The sequence below is a fragment of the Ascaphus truei genome, chromosome 14 (assembly GCF_040206685.1).
Source record: "Ascaphus truei isolate aAscTru1 chromosome 14, aAscTru1.hap1, whole genome shotgun sequence".
NCBI classification, from domain to species: Eukaryota; Metazoa; Chordata; class Amphibia; order Anura; family Ascaphidae; genus Ascaphus; species Ascaphus truei.
The window spans coordinates 51,308,483-51,324,393 of NC_134496.1; the positions used below are offsets into that span (position 1 = coordinate 51,308,483).

Here is a 15,911-nt window from a genome sequence, read left to right on the forward strand (position 1 = left end):
GTGTGTGCCCACTGTACATAGTTTGCAGAGGTTAAACGCGGGACATGGCCAGTGGACTGTGGGGTTCAGCATTTGGAGAGCTCCAGTATTTTGTGTCCACCTTTTTTTTTTTTTTTTTTAATTTTTTCCCTATTCACAACAAGGTAACTGTCCCAGACCCATCTGGGATTTCCTCAATTCCGCTCTGTATTTCAGGGATGTCTGTGAGAGCTGCTGCTATCAATCCTCTCCCCTGTGGAACACCTTTCTTTGTAATGGGTTACTTTGTTATTTCTAAAATACAGCTGACCGTGTACGTAGCGCTGTACATAGAATGTTGCCGGTACAATATCCCAAACAGCTTACAATCTAATTTTGGTGCATACGGCACGGGAAACGGCAACTTGCCCAATGTCACAAGGTGCTGGCAGTCAAATTTGATTCACCTACTTCAAAGCTACATCTTTCCATATGAAACGGGTTGTCCTTTTATAGTAATTCTGAGTATCTCTTTTCTAGAGACACTTTGATACTTTGTGTCTCTATGTGAGAAAAGTGATTGATTCCCATTCATTTGTTACAAATCTGCTTGCTAAAATGCATGTTTGAGATTAACCCAGTCATTGCCAGGAATTCGCTGCTTTGTAATGCAGGTCCCTTGGCAGCATGTCATTTTTAAGATGAAAAGCAAATTCTAAAGAGTGGCAGTGGGGCTGGAAGACCCCTTTACTATCGGGGTTCCATGCACAAAACCACCACCTGATCAAATGGGACCTCAGCTTTGCAGAACGGAGCATAATAATAATAATAATAATAATAATACAGATTGTTCCATTTCCCAACCTGGATTCCTAATCGCCAACAAAAGTAGCCTGGTTTCCCAGCCCCCTGCTGACACATCTGATTTTCTAGTGGTTAGTACCGCACTCGCCCCCCCTCTGCTATTTAAAGACCGTAAGATGTGCGGCATCATATCCTTCTGCTAGAAGACAGCTGAGCCCTGCGAGGAATGGAGGGGTTAAGTGCCAGTTGACTTGGTTCCACCATAGGTGTTAATTACCTCTATTCCTGAGGCTGTCATGGATTATTACTTAGAGATGTTCCACTATTTTGAATTGAAAACAATCGCAACTCGTTTGATCACGCATACACACACACACACACACACACACACACACACGTTTTGAAATCCTGAACTGCCTTACACCCATTTATTTTCCCCTCCTTAAAATTAGTCGTGTTCGTCTTTTCTCAAACGATGGTTGAGTTTAGCGTGCACCTGTCAGTGCCACGTACAGTTACTTCATCATTCTCAGTCTCGGGGCCATGTTTTTATTTTCTCTCCTTGCTCTCATCCCAATTTCAGTTTTGAAAAAAAAAGTGTGCTAATCTACAGTATACCTATTTAAAAAATGAAGACACATACTTTATTTTTTTCACAAACCAAGCCTATTTAAACTAAAATATTGAAATGTCGGTAAATCAACCATCATCTACTCAATATAAATACTTTGATGTATCCTTTACAAACAATACCCCAAAAGCACAAGCTGTAGGTTCAAATAATCCAGGACTCCGTCCAAGTAAGCTCCACAGTTCATGCATGGCAATAGTTTTTCACAGATTTTGTCGCGTTACACAGTCTCAAAGGCATTATTGTGTTCTAGCTTTATTTACACTTCTCAGTTCCGCTATCTTTTAAACATACTGGTATATTGTATCCTGAAATGCTCAATGTCTAGATGGGTCTCTGTCAGTCCGCGCTCAGGCTACGTTTGAGTCTCATGTCCCGTATTTCTGCAGAGATGGAACCATGGCTGCCATGTTTTTACAAACTTAAAATGAGTCATTTATTAGGCTGGTAAGATTTTCCATTTGGCACGAAAACAAAGTTTTCTCTAATTTGAGCCAAGGTTGGAATTGTCTGCTGTATCCAGTGGGAAGCTGCACCACGTCTTGTAGCTGTGACTGTGTGATATTCGTTTATTTTCCACTCTATAGTCATCATAGCAAGATGTGTGTGTGTGTGTGTGTGTGTGTGTGTGTGTATCTGTCAATTAGTGGCACACAACCCATTACACATGCACTGTACTTATTTCCTTGTCCCTCCCTTCAAGGGCAGAATGTCTGAAGAACTGTTAACATTTATAAGTGATAATTAACTTAAAGGCATCTCCTGTTTCAGGTAATAAAGCCAGATGGTGGTGACAGTGATGGAGAAGCTGTAACTGCCGCCCCTGGCCTGGTTCAGCCATCAGAACATGTTCTTCCTCAGCAGTCCGTGAAGGGTGAAGCCGGCAGGCCAGATGTCATTATAGAGGCTCAGCTTGACAGTGGCACGGAGGAAGGACGGGGTAGTGCCTTGGCTGACTGCGTTCACAATCTTTCTCTAGGAAATGGTGGCAAGGGTGAGTGTGTGATCGGAAACTTTGCTGCGTTTTTACCCTTGTGTTGACTGACAGCTACAATTCTGCAATGAGTTTTATTTAAAAACACGTGAGCTAGGAAAGCTAGCAGGAAGTACTGTACTGTATATATAGATTTTTGTGAGTTAAGAAAAATAACTCTCTTACACCTGGACTAGATTGTGTGTTTTTTTTTTTTTAAATATATTTAGAGAGCCAGCGCTAGCCAACAATCTAAAGATGCAGAAAATAAAAATAAATAATTTAACATATAGACAAATTATTGTATGTAAACCAATGTTTTGTATAGTTACAAGTCCTGTCCAGGAGTAGTGGAGGATTGTACAATCCCACTCCACAAATGAATGGCCAAATGCAGGAAATGGGGGCAGCTGTATTCAGGGAAGAATCACTTCCCAAGATAATCTATAGAAACGGGAAAAGAAACAGCGCACACCCAAGTGCATTACCAAAAGCATAAAATGTATTAAAGATACAGAAGGTGGAAAATGCCCACTTACAAGATATATAGAGATAAAATACACACAAAGGTATATGTGGCGGTGTGGTGGTAATAGTCACCATCAGTTGAGGGAATCACCCAATGGTAAAATGATGTCCAGCTGAGCTCCTCCGTAAGCTGCTGCAGGTATTTCTGCAGCCCTCCGACCCCAGGACACACCGACAGCACTGCCCGTCTTCCGTTGCAATACAAAAGAATGCTCAAGCACGTATAGCCTGTACCAACAGAGCCAATAGATCAATTCTCAGCCTCGCGGTCCGCTTTACGGCATGCAACGTTCAGCTCGGTGTGTTACACACACCAAACGGGGATCCCTCTCTCACGGAACGCAACCTCAAGATATCGCGACTACGTCACTCCCTACGCGTTTCGTCAGCATCGGCTGACTTCATCAGGGGATGCCGATTGGGTACGGCAGGCGCGTTAGGCTGTGCTTATAGTGTTGCGACGGCGATACGATGGGTGACGTTGCCGTCGGCTTTCGCCGGTCGGCCGCATTGAGGGATTCCCGCAATTTGATTTGTTCAAGGGCCGCCACGTGACGCGACAGCCCTTGAAAAATCAAATTTTGCCGGCGACGGGTTTTTGCGACGTCGCTTTGTCGCCGTCGTGTGCACTATAAGCGCACTGAGTGGCGGCAATGCGTTTGTTTTAGGTCGAATTCGCGTCGCCGTCACTAAACGCACGGCCTTATGTAGTTAATACTACTGAATTTCATTGGCCAGCAGTAGGGACAATTAACAAATCAAAACACTGCAAGAAATTTGCTCATAAAATCTCAATAGATGAATAACTATGAATATAAAATCCCTATTAATAAAAACGCATCTTAAATAAGATGTAAATAACAGTAAAATAATTAAAACTGCACTTAAAGAAATCGGACCAAAAACTGACACAGAGACCTTATGTAGGTGTGAATACATAACCAATGCAAGCACCTATACCTATCATTAGATAAAGTAACTTCAAAAATGTGTCTAGTGAACCTAAATCCTAAAACTGAAAAATAGTAATACATCAGTCCAACAGTGAGAGAGATGAATATATAAATGCCAAAAAAGTAGGTGAAATGAAAAAAGGGGGGGGGGGTGAAGGGGGAGAGAAAGGATAGGGAGGGGACCAGAGTAGAACAATAGATGGGGGGGGGGTAGAGGGAAAGAAGGGATGGGAAAGGAGGGGGGGACGGGAGGGTCAGTGGGGGAGAAGAAAGGGAAAGAATAAAGGGTGAGGGAAGGGAAGAAGAGGGGGGTCTGGACCAATGACCCACTGGGGGCGGGCCTGGTGTACTATGGCCGTTTCATAGATGATATTTTAATTATCTGGGACTCTGAGTTTGGGAATATTTTAGATTTATTTTAACACTAACAGTTTGTGTCTGGTATTTATCTGGTCTGTGTCTGGTATTTACTTGTGTTGTGGATCCAGTTGAGAGTCAATTTTAGGTCAATCGATTCCAACCACAGGATACCAACAGATGTTCATATCAAAGATGTCTCTGTTAATAGCTACATTCATGCTAAGAGTAGTCATCATCCTAAATGGATATCGAATATTTCATTTAGTCGGTTCAATAGATTACGTCGTAATTGTTCGACTGAACTTGACTTTGTAGCACAGTCGGAATTGTTAAATGAACGATTTCTTACAAAGGGATTTGATAAGGCCCTTGTTGAGGAATCTTTCTTCAGAGCTTTTGGGTCAGAAAGGGAAGACTTGCTTAAAGTGAGTGTCCTTAAACCGGGGTATGCCTGTATATAGACTGAAACCTAACAGGACTATTTTTTAAGTGGCCAAACATTGTAGCTGTTATGGGTTATGTTTACTAAGCAATCTTCTGCCATAAGACACCTTCCATTGCTGGAAGATCCTTTATATTCCATTCCAATCCATGGGCCCCAAGGTGTCTTCCACTGCCCCAAGGTGTCTTCCACTGCCCCAAGGTGTCTTCCACTGCCCCAAGGTGTCGTAAGGCAGAAGATTGACAGAAAAAAGGCTTTTGTAAGTAAGTAAAAAAAAAAAAAGAACAAAAACCTAGTAGAAGGGGTGCATTTAATGGCGAACTGTTTGGAAGCTGAAAAGTTGTCGGGGGCAAGTGGTCCTGAAATTGGCACTGTTTTTATAAATGGCCATTAAAGGTATGAACAAAAGCTGGGTTTATTCCTGTCTCATGGAAGACCAGACGATTACACCGGATCGCAAGCACTAGCTATGAAGTAATGAATAACGCCGAATAACTGTGGAGCTCTGATTGGCATCAACTTACATACTTTCCCAGCCTCCATCTGAAACCATGGAAGACCGGGTGCCGACCAAAGACTTGTCTTCACTGGCCAATCGGTGAGCGAGGGCATGCCTGAGAAGGACCAATCAGGGCCATGGAAGGCGGTGACTCTTTAGGACAGCCCACAGAGGCGGGCTTAAGGAGTGTGGGAAATTCAAACTGACCAATGGGAATCAAGCTGGCGGGGCTATGACCCAGGCCTTCGTTCCCATTTTCAGCCTATAGCCTGCAGAGATAGACGCCTCAGTCAGGGATGAACAATGGCTCTGCTTTTGGAAGAAATGTTCCTCTGGCTTGAGTCCACACCCTTTCCCACTGTTGCCATACATTTCACCTAGCCCAAATTAGGTTACAATCCAAGACTTCATTGTATGCTAGCCGGGCCGAGTGAATTACCAATCCACCACACAATGGAGCCTTACCAATTCTCAACAGCACAATCAACATGGGACATAAACTGCCTACATGGCGGAAATGCCACATACACTTGCCAGCCATTTTGCCTACCTAAGATGGCCATGTGAGTCTATATAGACCACCATCTTGATGGGTATGGGCAATCAGCGGGCTTAACCTTTAATATGCATGCCAGGCTACCTCTACCGTCACACTGTCTGGGTCGACATGTGTAAACAAGGAAGACTGCTTGGTCAAAACGGGCTAAAGTGTTTACATTCAGGTGTAAACCGTTTCACATTTTGGGAAGTGGTGGGACATCATGATGCTATGTTAAAGCCTGTATACTTATATACAGATATATTCGGGTACATGGCCTCCATTGTGTTTCTGCACCCATTTTTCAGTGGCAGTGGGTAACAGACTGGCATTGCATGGAGTCTAAAAAGTGCTCCAGAGATTTCATCATTTCCTCCCTGGCACTGCCACCGTGGCAAATGTGAAGGGTTGCACACATTGAGCCAACTAATTTTCAGCAGCAGAATAGCCCTTTAAAACGGTTTGTTCTGTTCCAAGTAGGTGAGGTGTGTAGCATAGTAAAGCAAGGCCGGCACAAGCTACTTGTGCATGTGTGTGCTATTCTCGCACCATTCTAACCAGCATCCATACACGAGTACTGTTACAGGGGTCACTAGGAAGACTAGATGTTTCATCGGGCCGCAAACCGAAAGACGTTTATCATTAACAGTGTTGTAATAGTTAATTAGGACCGGTCACCTCTTCCGTATCATTATTTTGCGTTCTCCTGCATCCATCAAAAATGGAGATCGAACTACAGTATCAAAATGCGCTTGGGAATTGAAACCTTGTTGAACGCCAAGCCCTCCCCCTCATGTCCCGACTTATAATGGAAGTATGTGGTTGTTGTTGGTTTTTAAACCAATCTGTCCATCGTGGGAGTGTGCAAAGATTGAAATGCTACACCTGAATTTTCAGTCTGGAGATGATGATGTGAGCATGGGTGCACGTCATGCACAGTGACCAGCTTCTGGTCCCTTTCATGCACTAAATGTGAGATGGGAAATCTCTCCACTTCCTATTGCAATGTAACACATGACCTAATACAGGGTACTGTGATCACTAGTTCAGGGGTGGCCAACTCCAGGCCTCGAGGGCAAACCAACATGCCAGGTTTTCAGGATATTCCTGCTTCAGCATAGGCGGCTAAATCAGTGGCTCAGCCATTGACTGAGCCACTGATTAAGCCACCTGTGCTGAAGCTGGGACAGCCTGAATCTGGCCTGTTGGGGGCCATTGAGGACTGGAGTTGCCCACCCCTGAACTAGCGCAATCTAAATATGAAGCACAACGGCACGTCTCAAACGATGTACACCATTTCATTCTTGAATAAGGACCTGTATCGGTTCATATTAAGGTAATGATGGCTTTTACATTGGCGTTGCTGGCTCTTTTGCTGGTTTAAAAAAATATTAATAAATAATGAATTGCACACTAGTCTTTGGGATTGTCCTCTCCTCACATCAGAAGATTCATCTCTGTAGACTTGATGGCTCTTGACAATGCTGACCAAAACCTACATAAACCCATCTCCTCTCTGGGAACAGGGTGTCCTTCGAAGAGGCGCAGGTATGTTGGTTGGTGTGAGGACTGCAGTGCTTATATCAGTATATCTGAACACCTTTGCCAGTCTGTGACACGAAGGCCAAGATTATAGTACCTTACTTGCTCATGCGCGACGGACCGCATCGCCTCGCGCATGCCTGTTGCCTAAGCGATTGTGTGAACTCGGCTGCAGGAGTTTGGGGAGGCGTGGCAGACGCGTCACGAAGCTGATTCGCCCTCATTGGCTGAACTGCTGACGTCACGCGTCCGCGCTTGAAAAGACAAAAAAAAATATTTTCCAAACGCAGTCCCGCGATCGCACTCCGTCGTGTGTGCGCACTAGGGGTGGCCGCATAGGAATTATGCCTTTTGCGTTTGTCGCGCGTGCGCCATCGCGCTGAGTATAATCTCAGCCTAACAGTGTTGTGGGTGTCTCTTCAGCACCTAAACTGTTAATGCTTTGAGCAGAAATTGGTTCCTCGCATCCATGTCTCACACTCCAAAAGCTTCCATCCATCTCCTGGCCTCATGCTGAAGTCAGCCTGAGCGGGGAGACCAAAGATTACATTAATTGCATCATTTGCAGAAACCTAACCCACTTACATGACCAGGGTGGTCCCTTTAAAGGGCTGTTTTCAGAGGACGACCGTGCAGTCGCCATGGATAACCTCCCCCCGCTCTCTGCTGAGAAAATGTTATCTTAACCTGAAAATAGGCGGTTTCCTGCTGTTTCGGAAGCCTATGAACACTCACAGAAATCTCCCAAAAGATCAGCTTTCAGCAAAGAGGATTTTAATCACCACTTCTCCGGCCAACAGAGCTGCTTTGATTTTAAAGGTGGGAGACTAATTGTAATTTGTCTGCCGATCCTTGCGCTGAAAGCCCAAAGCAAAAGCCTGACATTTAAAACAGAACACTTCAGTAAAAACTCCTCTCTTTGGCGTTTAACGGCATAAATGGCAAAGGAATTAATACGAGATTTTCCTATCTTGCACAAAAAAAACCTTTGATCCTCTATAGAACACTTAAAATCTTTTAACAAAGGAGTTTTTTTTTTAAAGGACTTGTTGTTTAAGCTAACTTAAATAGTTTGTCCTTTTTTGTTATGCACATTTTCCGTGAGTTGGATCTTTGTATGTTGCACATCTGTTAAGTGCGAAGGTCTTTTCCCTGCTCTGAAGGAAGCTTGCAGCTGGGTTAATGACAAATTGCTGTTAAGCTCAAGTGGTCCCGGTTAATGCAGTCACATACACGTAACCGTCCTATACGTCTTACTTAGTGCTGGCGTTTCTTTGGAAGCTTCTCTTTTTCCTGAAAGCTTTTCTGTCAGGGTTTGGGCCTCTTCCACCTTTTACAGGCTCTGAAGCTGGACTCTATATTTGGCAGCTGAGGTGCAGTGAGAAAGTTTTGCAATTGGCCTTGTGGGATATCTTATTCCATGATACAAGGGCGAGAAAGTTTGGGAACCCCATAACATTTTCCCATATTTCACATTTCAAACCTAAAATGTTATTAGATCTTCATCGAAGTCCTAATAATAGATCAAGATAACCTGATGAAACAAATGACACAAACGTGATACTTTTTTCAACATTTATTTATCCACAAATGATTCAACATTCAATATCCATGTGCGAGAAAGTAAGTTACCCTTTAGATTCAGTACCTGTTGGCGCCCCCTTTAGATTCAGTACCTGTTGGCGCCCCCTTTAGATTCAGTACCTGTTGGCGCCCCCTTTAGATTCAGTACCTGTTGGCGCCCCCTTTAGATTCAGTACCTGTTGGCGCCTCCTTGAGCACCAATGACTTCAACTGCGCGTTTCCTGTAACTGCTGGTCAGGCTCACATCGGTTTTGAAGAATTTTGGATCATTCCTCCCTGCAAAACTGCTTCAACTGAGTGACATTTGAGCACTTCCTTGCATGGACAGCTCGCTTCAGGTCTTGCCACAGCATTTCAATGGGGTTTATGTCCGGGAGTTTTAATGAGCCATTCTTAAACGCAGAATTTCTTCTGCAGCCGTTCTTTTGTAGATCTGCTGGTATGTTTAGGATCATTGTCTTGCTGCATGACCCGCTTTGGATTCAGTTTACGAACAGATGGCCTGACCTTCTCCTCTAGAATCCTCTGATACAATGAAGAATTCATGGTTGCGTCAATGATGGCGCGCCGTCCAGGTCCTGAGGCAGCAACCACTCGTACCACTATGCTTGACGGTTGGATGAGGTTCTTCTGTACAAACAGTGTTTGGTTTTCGACAAACTTAATGTTTCTCATTGAGGTCGAAAAGTTCTACCTTTTGACTCCTCTTTCCAGAGAACATTGTTCCAGATTTCTTGTGGATCATCTATGTGCTCTTTGGCAAACTTCAGACGGGCAGCAATGTTCTTTTTAGAAAGCAGTGGTTTCCTCCTGGCTATCCTTCCACAGACACCATTCTTGTTCAGTCTTTTTCTGATAGTTGAAGCATGAACACTCACATTAGTCAAGGCGAGAGTGGCCTGCACATGCTTGGATTTTATTCTGGGGTTCTTTGTGACTTTGTGGATGAATGTCGTTTTGTTCTTGGAAACATTTTGGTAGGACGAGCGCTCCTTGGTAGTGTGATTGTGGACTTGAACGTCTCCATTTGTAGACCATTTTTGCCAGTGAATTGGTGGAGTCCCAAATCCTTTAGCAATGGTTTTGTAACCCTTTGATGACTGAGCATCAGTAACTGCTTTTCCCAGTGTGGCATGATGTTTCCACTTCACCTGGTGAAGAACAAAAACTGTTTCTGATCTTTTATATAGGGTAGGGCTTCACAGACTCACACCTGAAGATCTACCTAATTATTGAAACACCTGATTCTTATTATCCCCTTTAATTTAGCTGATAAATCCAGGGTTTACCTTTTGCACATACCCCAACTCTCTTAATTACTCATTGTTTGTCTAATTCATCATTTTGTTCAAAAGACATGGAATTAGTTAATATAAACTCTATAAAATATTTAAGAAATGACTGGTTTTGATTCAATAAGGTTATCATGGAATTTCTGTAATTATCATTGGGGTTCGCAATCGCCACTGTATATGGTTGGTCAGCAGAGCCCCTTTTTATTAAAACAAAAAAAGGGGGGGAGGAGGGGGAAGAGATTATCCTACAATAGTTATATAAAAGGCTTTTTGTTTTTTTTTACACGCTCATGGACATCAGATGAACCTTGAGTGGTGGAGCCACTTGTGCTATTTTTAACTTTTTTAAATATATATTTTGTAATCCTTTTCAACAAGACACCACTAAGGTTATATTGGGGGTGGGTGGGGAGAGACAAATGGTGCACTCTACATTGTACAACACCCAGAGAAGCCCTGTAATACAGAAGCAAAAACTCTAGGAATGTCTGTTTAGAGTAAATTGGAAGCTAAGGCCGCGTTCACACGTGGCTTCGCGACGCTGCGTGTGCGCGCCTCCGTCTGCTGGGCGATGTGTGATCATCATGATGCGACATCCAGGAAGTGTGTGTAGCAGGTCTGTGCGTGCGTCCCCTCCCCGTGTCCCGAAGCTAGTTTTATTTTATTTATTTATTGTAGTTTTAGTTTACCGAGGTTCATACCCCCCCACCAGCACAGATCTGCCCCGAAACCCACTGCACAGAGGGGATCATATACTGAGGGCGGGGGTCCCCCGTCCCTCGTCCCCCGTCCCTTCCCCACTGCCGAGTCTCTGGTCAACTTCAGCAGCCAATCAATGTAAAACGCCTGGACATTGATTGGCTGCTGAAATTGACGTCACGCTGCTGCAGCCGGAGACCACAGATTGAAAAGACTCCCGCGACTGCAGCAGCGTCGACGCTGCACTTTGCAGCCAATGGTAGTTTCAATACTGAACACTACCATTGGCCGCTAGAATCTGTGACGCGCGCGCACATCGTGTAGCGCGCTGTGTGAACGGGGCCTAAAATGTGAACCCCTATGCTAATTTTCCTAAATTACCCAGGGTCCTTTTCTGCTAATTTCCCTAAACTATTACCCAGTGTCCTCTTCTGTATTTCAACCCATTGTATAATGCGGAGATTGAAGCAGGTTCGGGGGACTTTTGGAGGACTGATGTTCTTTTGTCCATCAACTTGTAACCGTGTTTATAGAAGGGATATCGTAACATTCCACGTACATGAAATGTACATATAGGCTAATAACACAATTGACCAATTTAAATTACCTCCCACCATTAGTGTAGTACTGTGTATTTAAAAGCACTGTGGTCTATTTTGATAGCATAAATGGTAATGTTTTGGACTTCATAAACACGTCTTATATGGTTCTTCTGTTTGGTTTGTATCTATTGTGGTTGATAAAATGTCTGTGGGGTCTTATGAAGACTTGTAAATACCGGAAACCTTTTTTGTGTACTCCATTTCTAGAAATCAGATGCTCTGATTTGATGACAAACATACTTTGTGCAGAAATAAGAACCTTCCACCACTTGTGTTGGATAAATGTTATCTTCACGTGTCCTCACTGACCTGTGACTGTTACCAACTGTCCCTAATTCCCTACTGTTACTTTCCCTTTTCTCTGCCCATGTCCCCATCTGACCCTCTAGGGGGCAGGAGGGGGGGGGTCTTGAGGACTGTAGTTGAGGACCCCTAACTGGTCAAGTTTTAAGGCTATCCCTGTTTCAGCACAGGGGGTGCACTCTTCCACTGAGTCACCTGTGCTGAAGCTGCGATCGCCTAAAAACCTGATGTGTTGGTGGCCCTTAGGGACGGGAGTTGAGCACCCCTGAAGTAGGGTACGAGCGAGGGAAGAGGCTCGAGAATCTGAATTTCCAGCAGCTGACAACTATAATATATATTTACTGCAAGCATCCTGTGTGTGCAAGGGTTAAATGACTTCATTTCCCTCAACCTGTCAGTGGTGAAGCCCCCTTGGAGTCCCTCCAGCCTGCTACTTCCATGCACAGAGATAAGGCTCCAGTCCAAGCCAATTGGTGCATCCCTGCTGCAGGAACTTCACGATTTTATAATGAAACAATAAACGGGCACACTGCCCGAGGTGTGGTCCATTAAACTATGGAATCAGCAGTGCCAACAGGATACAAGATTGCCCAAGTATGGGTGACCTCAGTGAGTACTGCAAGTTACCCAAGACCGTCACAGTTCCTGAAGCAACGTTTTTGCACGGAGCATAGTTATTGCTGGAGTGGACGTGCTTGGCTGGGACACACCAACATGGGCAGCATTTCTGTTGGGTTGGGCATGTAACTGTAAGGAGGGGTTTGTTCTACTGTAAGGGCCCTTCTTGGTGATTGTTGGGGCACGCACCACAGCCAGGAATAGAAGCATCATAAACACTTAATTCACAGCTGTGAAATGGTTTTCTTTTTTTTCTCTAACAGGATTGTCAAATATCACTCGTTAAAATAAAGTTTCACCTATTCGGAGCAGTTTAATTACTTTCTAGTATGTCTGGTCATGAAATGGAGGCATCTTCTGCCAAAATAAATTTCTTTGGGGGAAGGGGTAGCAGAGTCTGTGACTCTTTTCACTATCTCATGAAACTCCATTAATCTTATTTTATTCACCCCCCCCCCTAACCAGGACCAGGCTCCCTTCCCGGCCCCCACTCCCCCCCAATTCCCTGTGTGCCAGACTGTAAGTCTTTACCTTTTGGCTATGCACATAAGCGGAGTCCTCACACGTATGGTGTTCTTGCCAGGATACGTCCATGGCTTTTCTCCAGCAGGCATGACTAGCGGGTGAAGTATCCCCTGGACGTGTTAATGAACTGTTAAAACTGTGGCCCTGAAGGGCAGGGGACGCAGAGTTAAAAAAAAAATTTACGAAATGTGAATGCTATTCTCTCTGTTCGTAGAGCCCCTACACCCATTGAGTAAAATTAGTAATTTCCTGCTCACGACTTTTTCTTATGAACTTTTTCTTAACCTCTTATTGATTCAGCTTTGTATTTTTGTTATCTTTAAGCGCTTATCAGTTTGTTTTTCCCACCCCCAAAGAAATGATTGGTTATCTTCCTGCCGCGGCCTTTGGAGCATTGTACAGCAATAGATTTCATTTTCTTTCCCTGAAAAGCATGTATATAATATCAATATATTTTTCACAATAAAATGACTTGTGTTTACCGTAAACTCAGTTGGTAAGTGAAGTTAATTGTGAGCTCTATGGGGCAGTGATAAATGACCAGAGATTATTGCACATTTTTTTTTTCCGTGACGGGGAGCGAATTTGAGGTGTCACGACAGACGGAGAGCGCAGTGTGTATTTTATACACACACACTGAGAAATGGAAGAGAGAACATAAAGAAAATTCAAATAGTCCGAAGTCTCCATTACATTTCCTGAATGCCTGCGCCCACTCTCTCTCGGGGTATACTTTATCCCGGGACTTGGGCACTGCATGGTGTTTCTAGCCTCTAGAAGCCGATTACAGCCAGTGAAAGGATTGACCATAACGAACAACATTACATCACTGCTAGTCCTTTACTTTGCTTCTACACCAGGGGACGGGCAACTCTGGCCCTCAAGGGCCACCAACAGGTAAGGTTTTCATGATATCCCTGCTTCAGCACAAGTGGCTCAGTGGAAGATTGTGCCACCTGTGCTGAAGCAGGGATATCCTGAAATCTTGACCTGTTGGTGGCCCTTGAGGACGAGTCGTTGACTGAGCCACACATTGAGCCACCTGTGCTGAAGTGTCGTTATCCTGAGAACCTAGCCTGTTGGTGGCTCTTGAGGACTGGCGTTGCTCACCCCTCCTCCACATTGACGGTTTGCCTCGGGGGAAGGCGTTGACCCTTGGACGTAACCGTTGCAGGATGAGAGGAGGTTTACTTTCTGACAGTGTGCGTCCGTGTGTTTGCGTTCTCTGCTACCTTCCTTTGTGAGAGCGATACACATTTCCTTGACAGCTAAGGCAGCCCCTGAGAACATAATTTTGCATCTGTCAACCTTAATAAGCCTGCTAATCAGCCGGATTTGGGTATTGTATTGTTGTGCTAATCTAATTGTGGCAGTGATGGTTATTTGTCATTTTGTTACAAATGTAAAATAATTCCTTCCATTGAGAGAAGTTTGATTTCTGTTTTGTATTAATATTCTGTGGAAATCTCTTTCACTAAGCGCTGTGCAGGACCGAGTGGAAATATCAGTTTTGGGGTTGGAGACCACTTTGAACTGAAGTGCAATTTTAGACACATCTGGTATATGAAAGTCTGGAGTCCCACTCGGTAATGTACTGGAAGGAAAAGAAAACGGAAACTTGCCCGTGCGAGATCTTCTTCAGACAGTTCTAATGCTGCAAGTTATGCAAGTGTTCACATCAAGCCCGTGTACTGAATGTGGACACGTGTCCAGGGTAGAATGTGACATACTGCACCGAAGTGTCTGGCAAGGATGAAAAAAAATAAAACATCTAACATTTATTTTCTGCAATTTTTCTGCTATCGGGACATACTTGAAAACGAGCGGTAACTCTCAATGTATTACTTCCTGGTAAAACATTGTATAAATAAATAAATTATCGGGGGTTTTGCATAGATCCATACTTTATTCACATCTGCAGTTAGTGACTATATTTGAGCAGGCTAATAATGCTCATCACCGTAGTTTCTCTCCCCTCCTCCTCCCCTCACCTTTCCTCCCCCCCCTCCTCCTCCCCTCCCCTTTCCCCCCCTCCTCCCCCCCTTACCTTTCACCCTCCTCCTCCCCTCACCTTTCCCCCCTCCTCATCCCTTCTTCCCCCCCTCACCCCTTCTTTCCCACGCTGCCCCTCTTCCCCCCTCGCCCCTTCTTTCCCCCCTCACCCCCTTTTTTCCCCCCCCACCCCCTTTTTTCCCCCCTCACCCCCCTTTTTCCCCCCCTCACCCCTTCTTTCCCCACTCGCCCCTCCTTGCTTACCATCGTAGTTTCTCTCCACCCCATCCCCCCCTCCCCTGATGATCCCAGCTGATGATATCACTGACAGCTCGAAGATGGAATTGAAAAGCATCTCTCCGGCAATCGGAACATGATGGTATTATTGGAAATACTTCAGCTCTCCTTGTGTGTTTAAGTGCTACGGTTAAATGTGTAATGTTGTTTTTATCAATTAAAAAGATCACACCGTGGAGGCAGTTTTCCCAAATAGAGCTGTAATCTGATAGCGATGATCTATGATGGTTGTATGACTGCAAAGGTGGTTGGAACCAGTTGGCAGTCAATCCTGATCTTTGGTTAAATAAGGAGTAGTCTCACTTGGACACACGCTTTGGCTGCTTTTATGAGTTAGGCAGTTTTAGGACAGAGACCCCGGGTTACCTCTGTCTCATACAGAGGAGTATGAGGTAGTGGGAAGCAACGTTCGCATCTTCACAACATTTACTTTTGGGCAGCTATCGTGTTTCACAAACAGCACCTCCATGGGTTCGGCCCGTCCCTGGATAGCGATGTTTTTCCATTACAAGGTCTCGAGTCCAATCTTGATACAAGCATACGTTCTATGCAGAGGAAGGCAAGGTATAGTGCAAGAGCGGCCAACTCCAGTCCTCAAGGGCCACCAACAGGCCAGGTATTGGGGCTATCCCTGCTTCAGCACAGGTGGCTCATAACTGTGCCACCTGTGCGGAAGCAGGGATATCCTTAAAACCTGACCTGTTGGTGACCCTTGAGGACTGGAGTTGGCCGCTCTTGGTATAGAGAATCTGCAATGTTTGGTTTGAT

General features: G+C 44.6%; 1 protein-coding gene across 1 annotated transcript in view; it reads left to right on the forward strand.

The window, feature by feature from the left end:
• The window catches only part of DIS3L2 (DIS3 like 3'-5' exoribonuclease 2), a 197,070-nt gene that overhangs the window by 40,013 nt on the left and 141,146 nt on the right, over positions 1-15,911 (forward strand). The window contains 1 exon segment of the mRNA XM_075570969.1: positions 2,165-2,387. Coding sequence (XP_075427084.1) covers positions 2,165-2,387 — 223 coding nt within the window.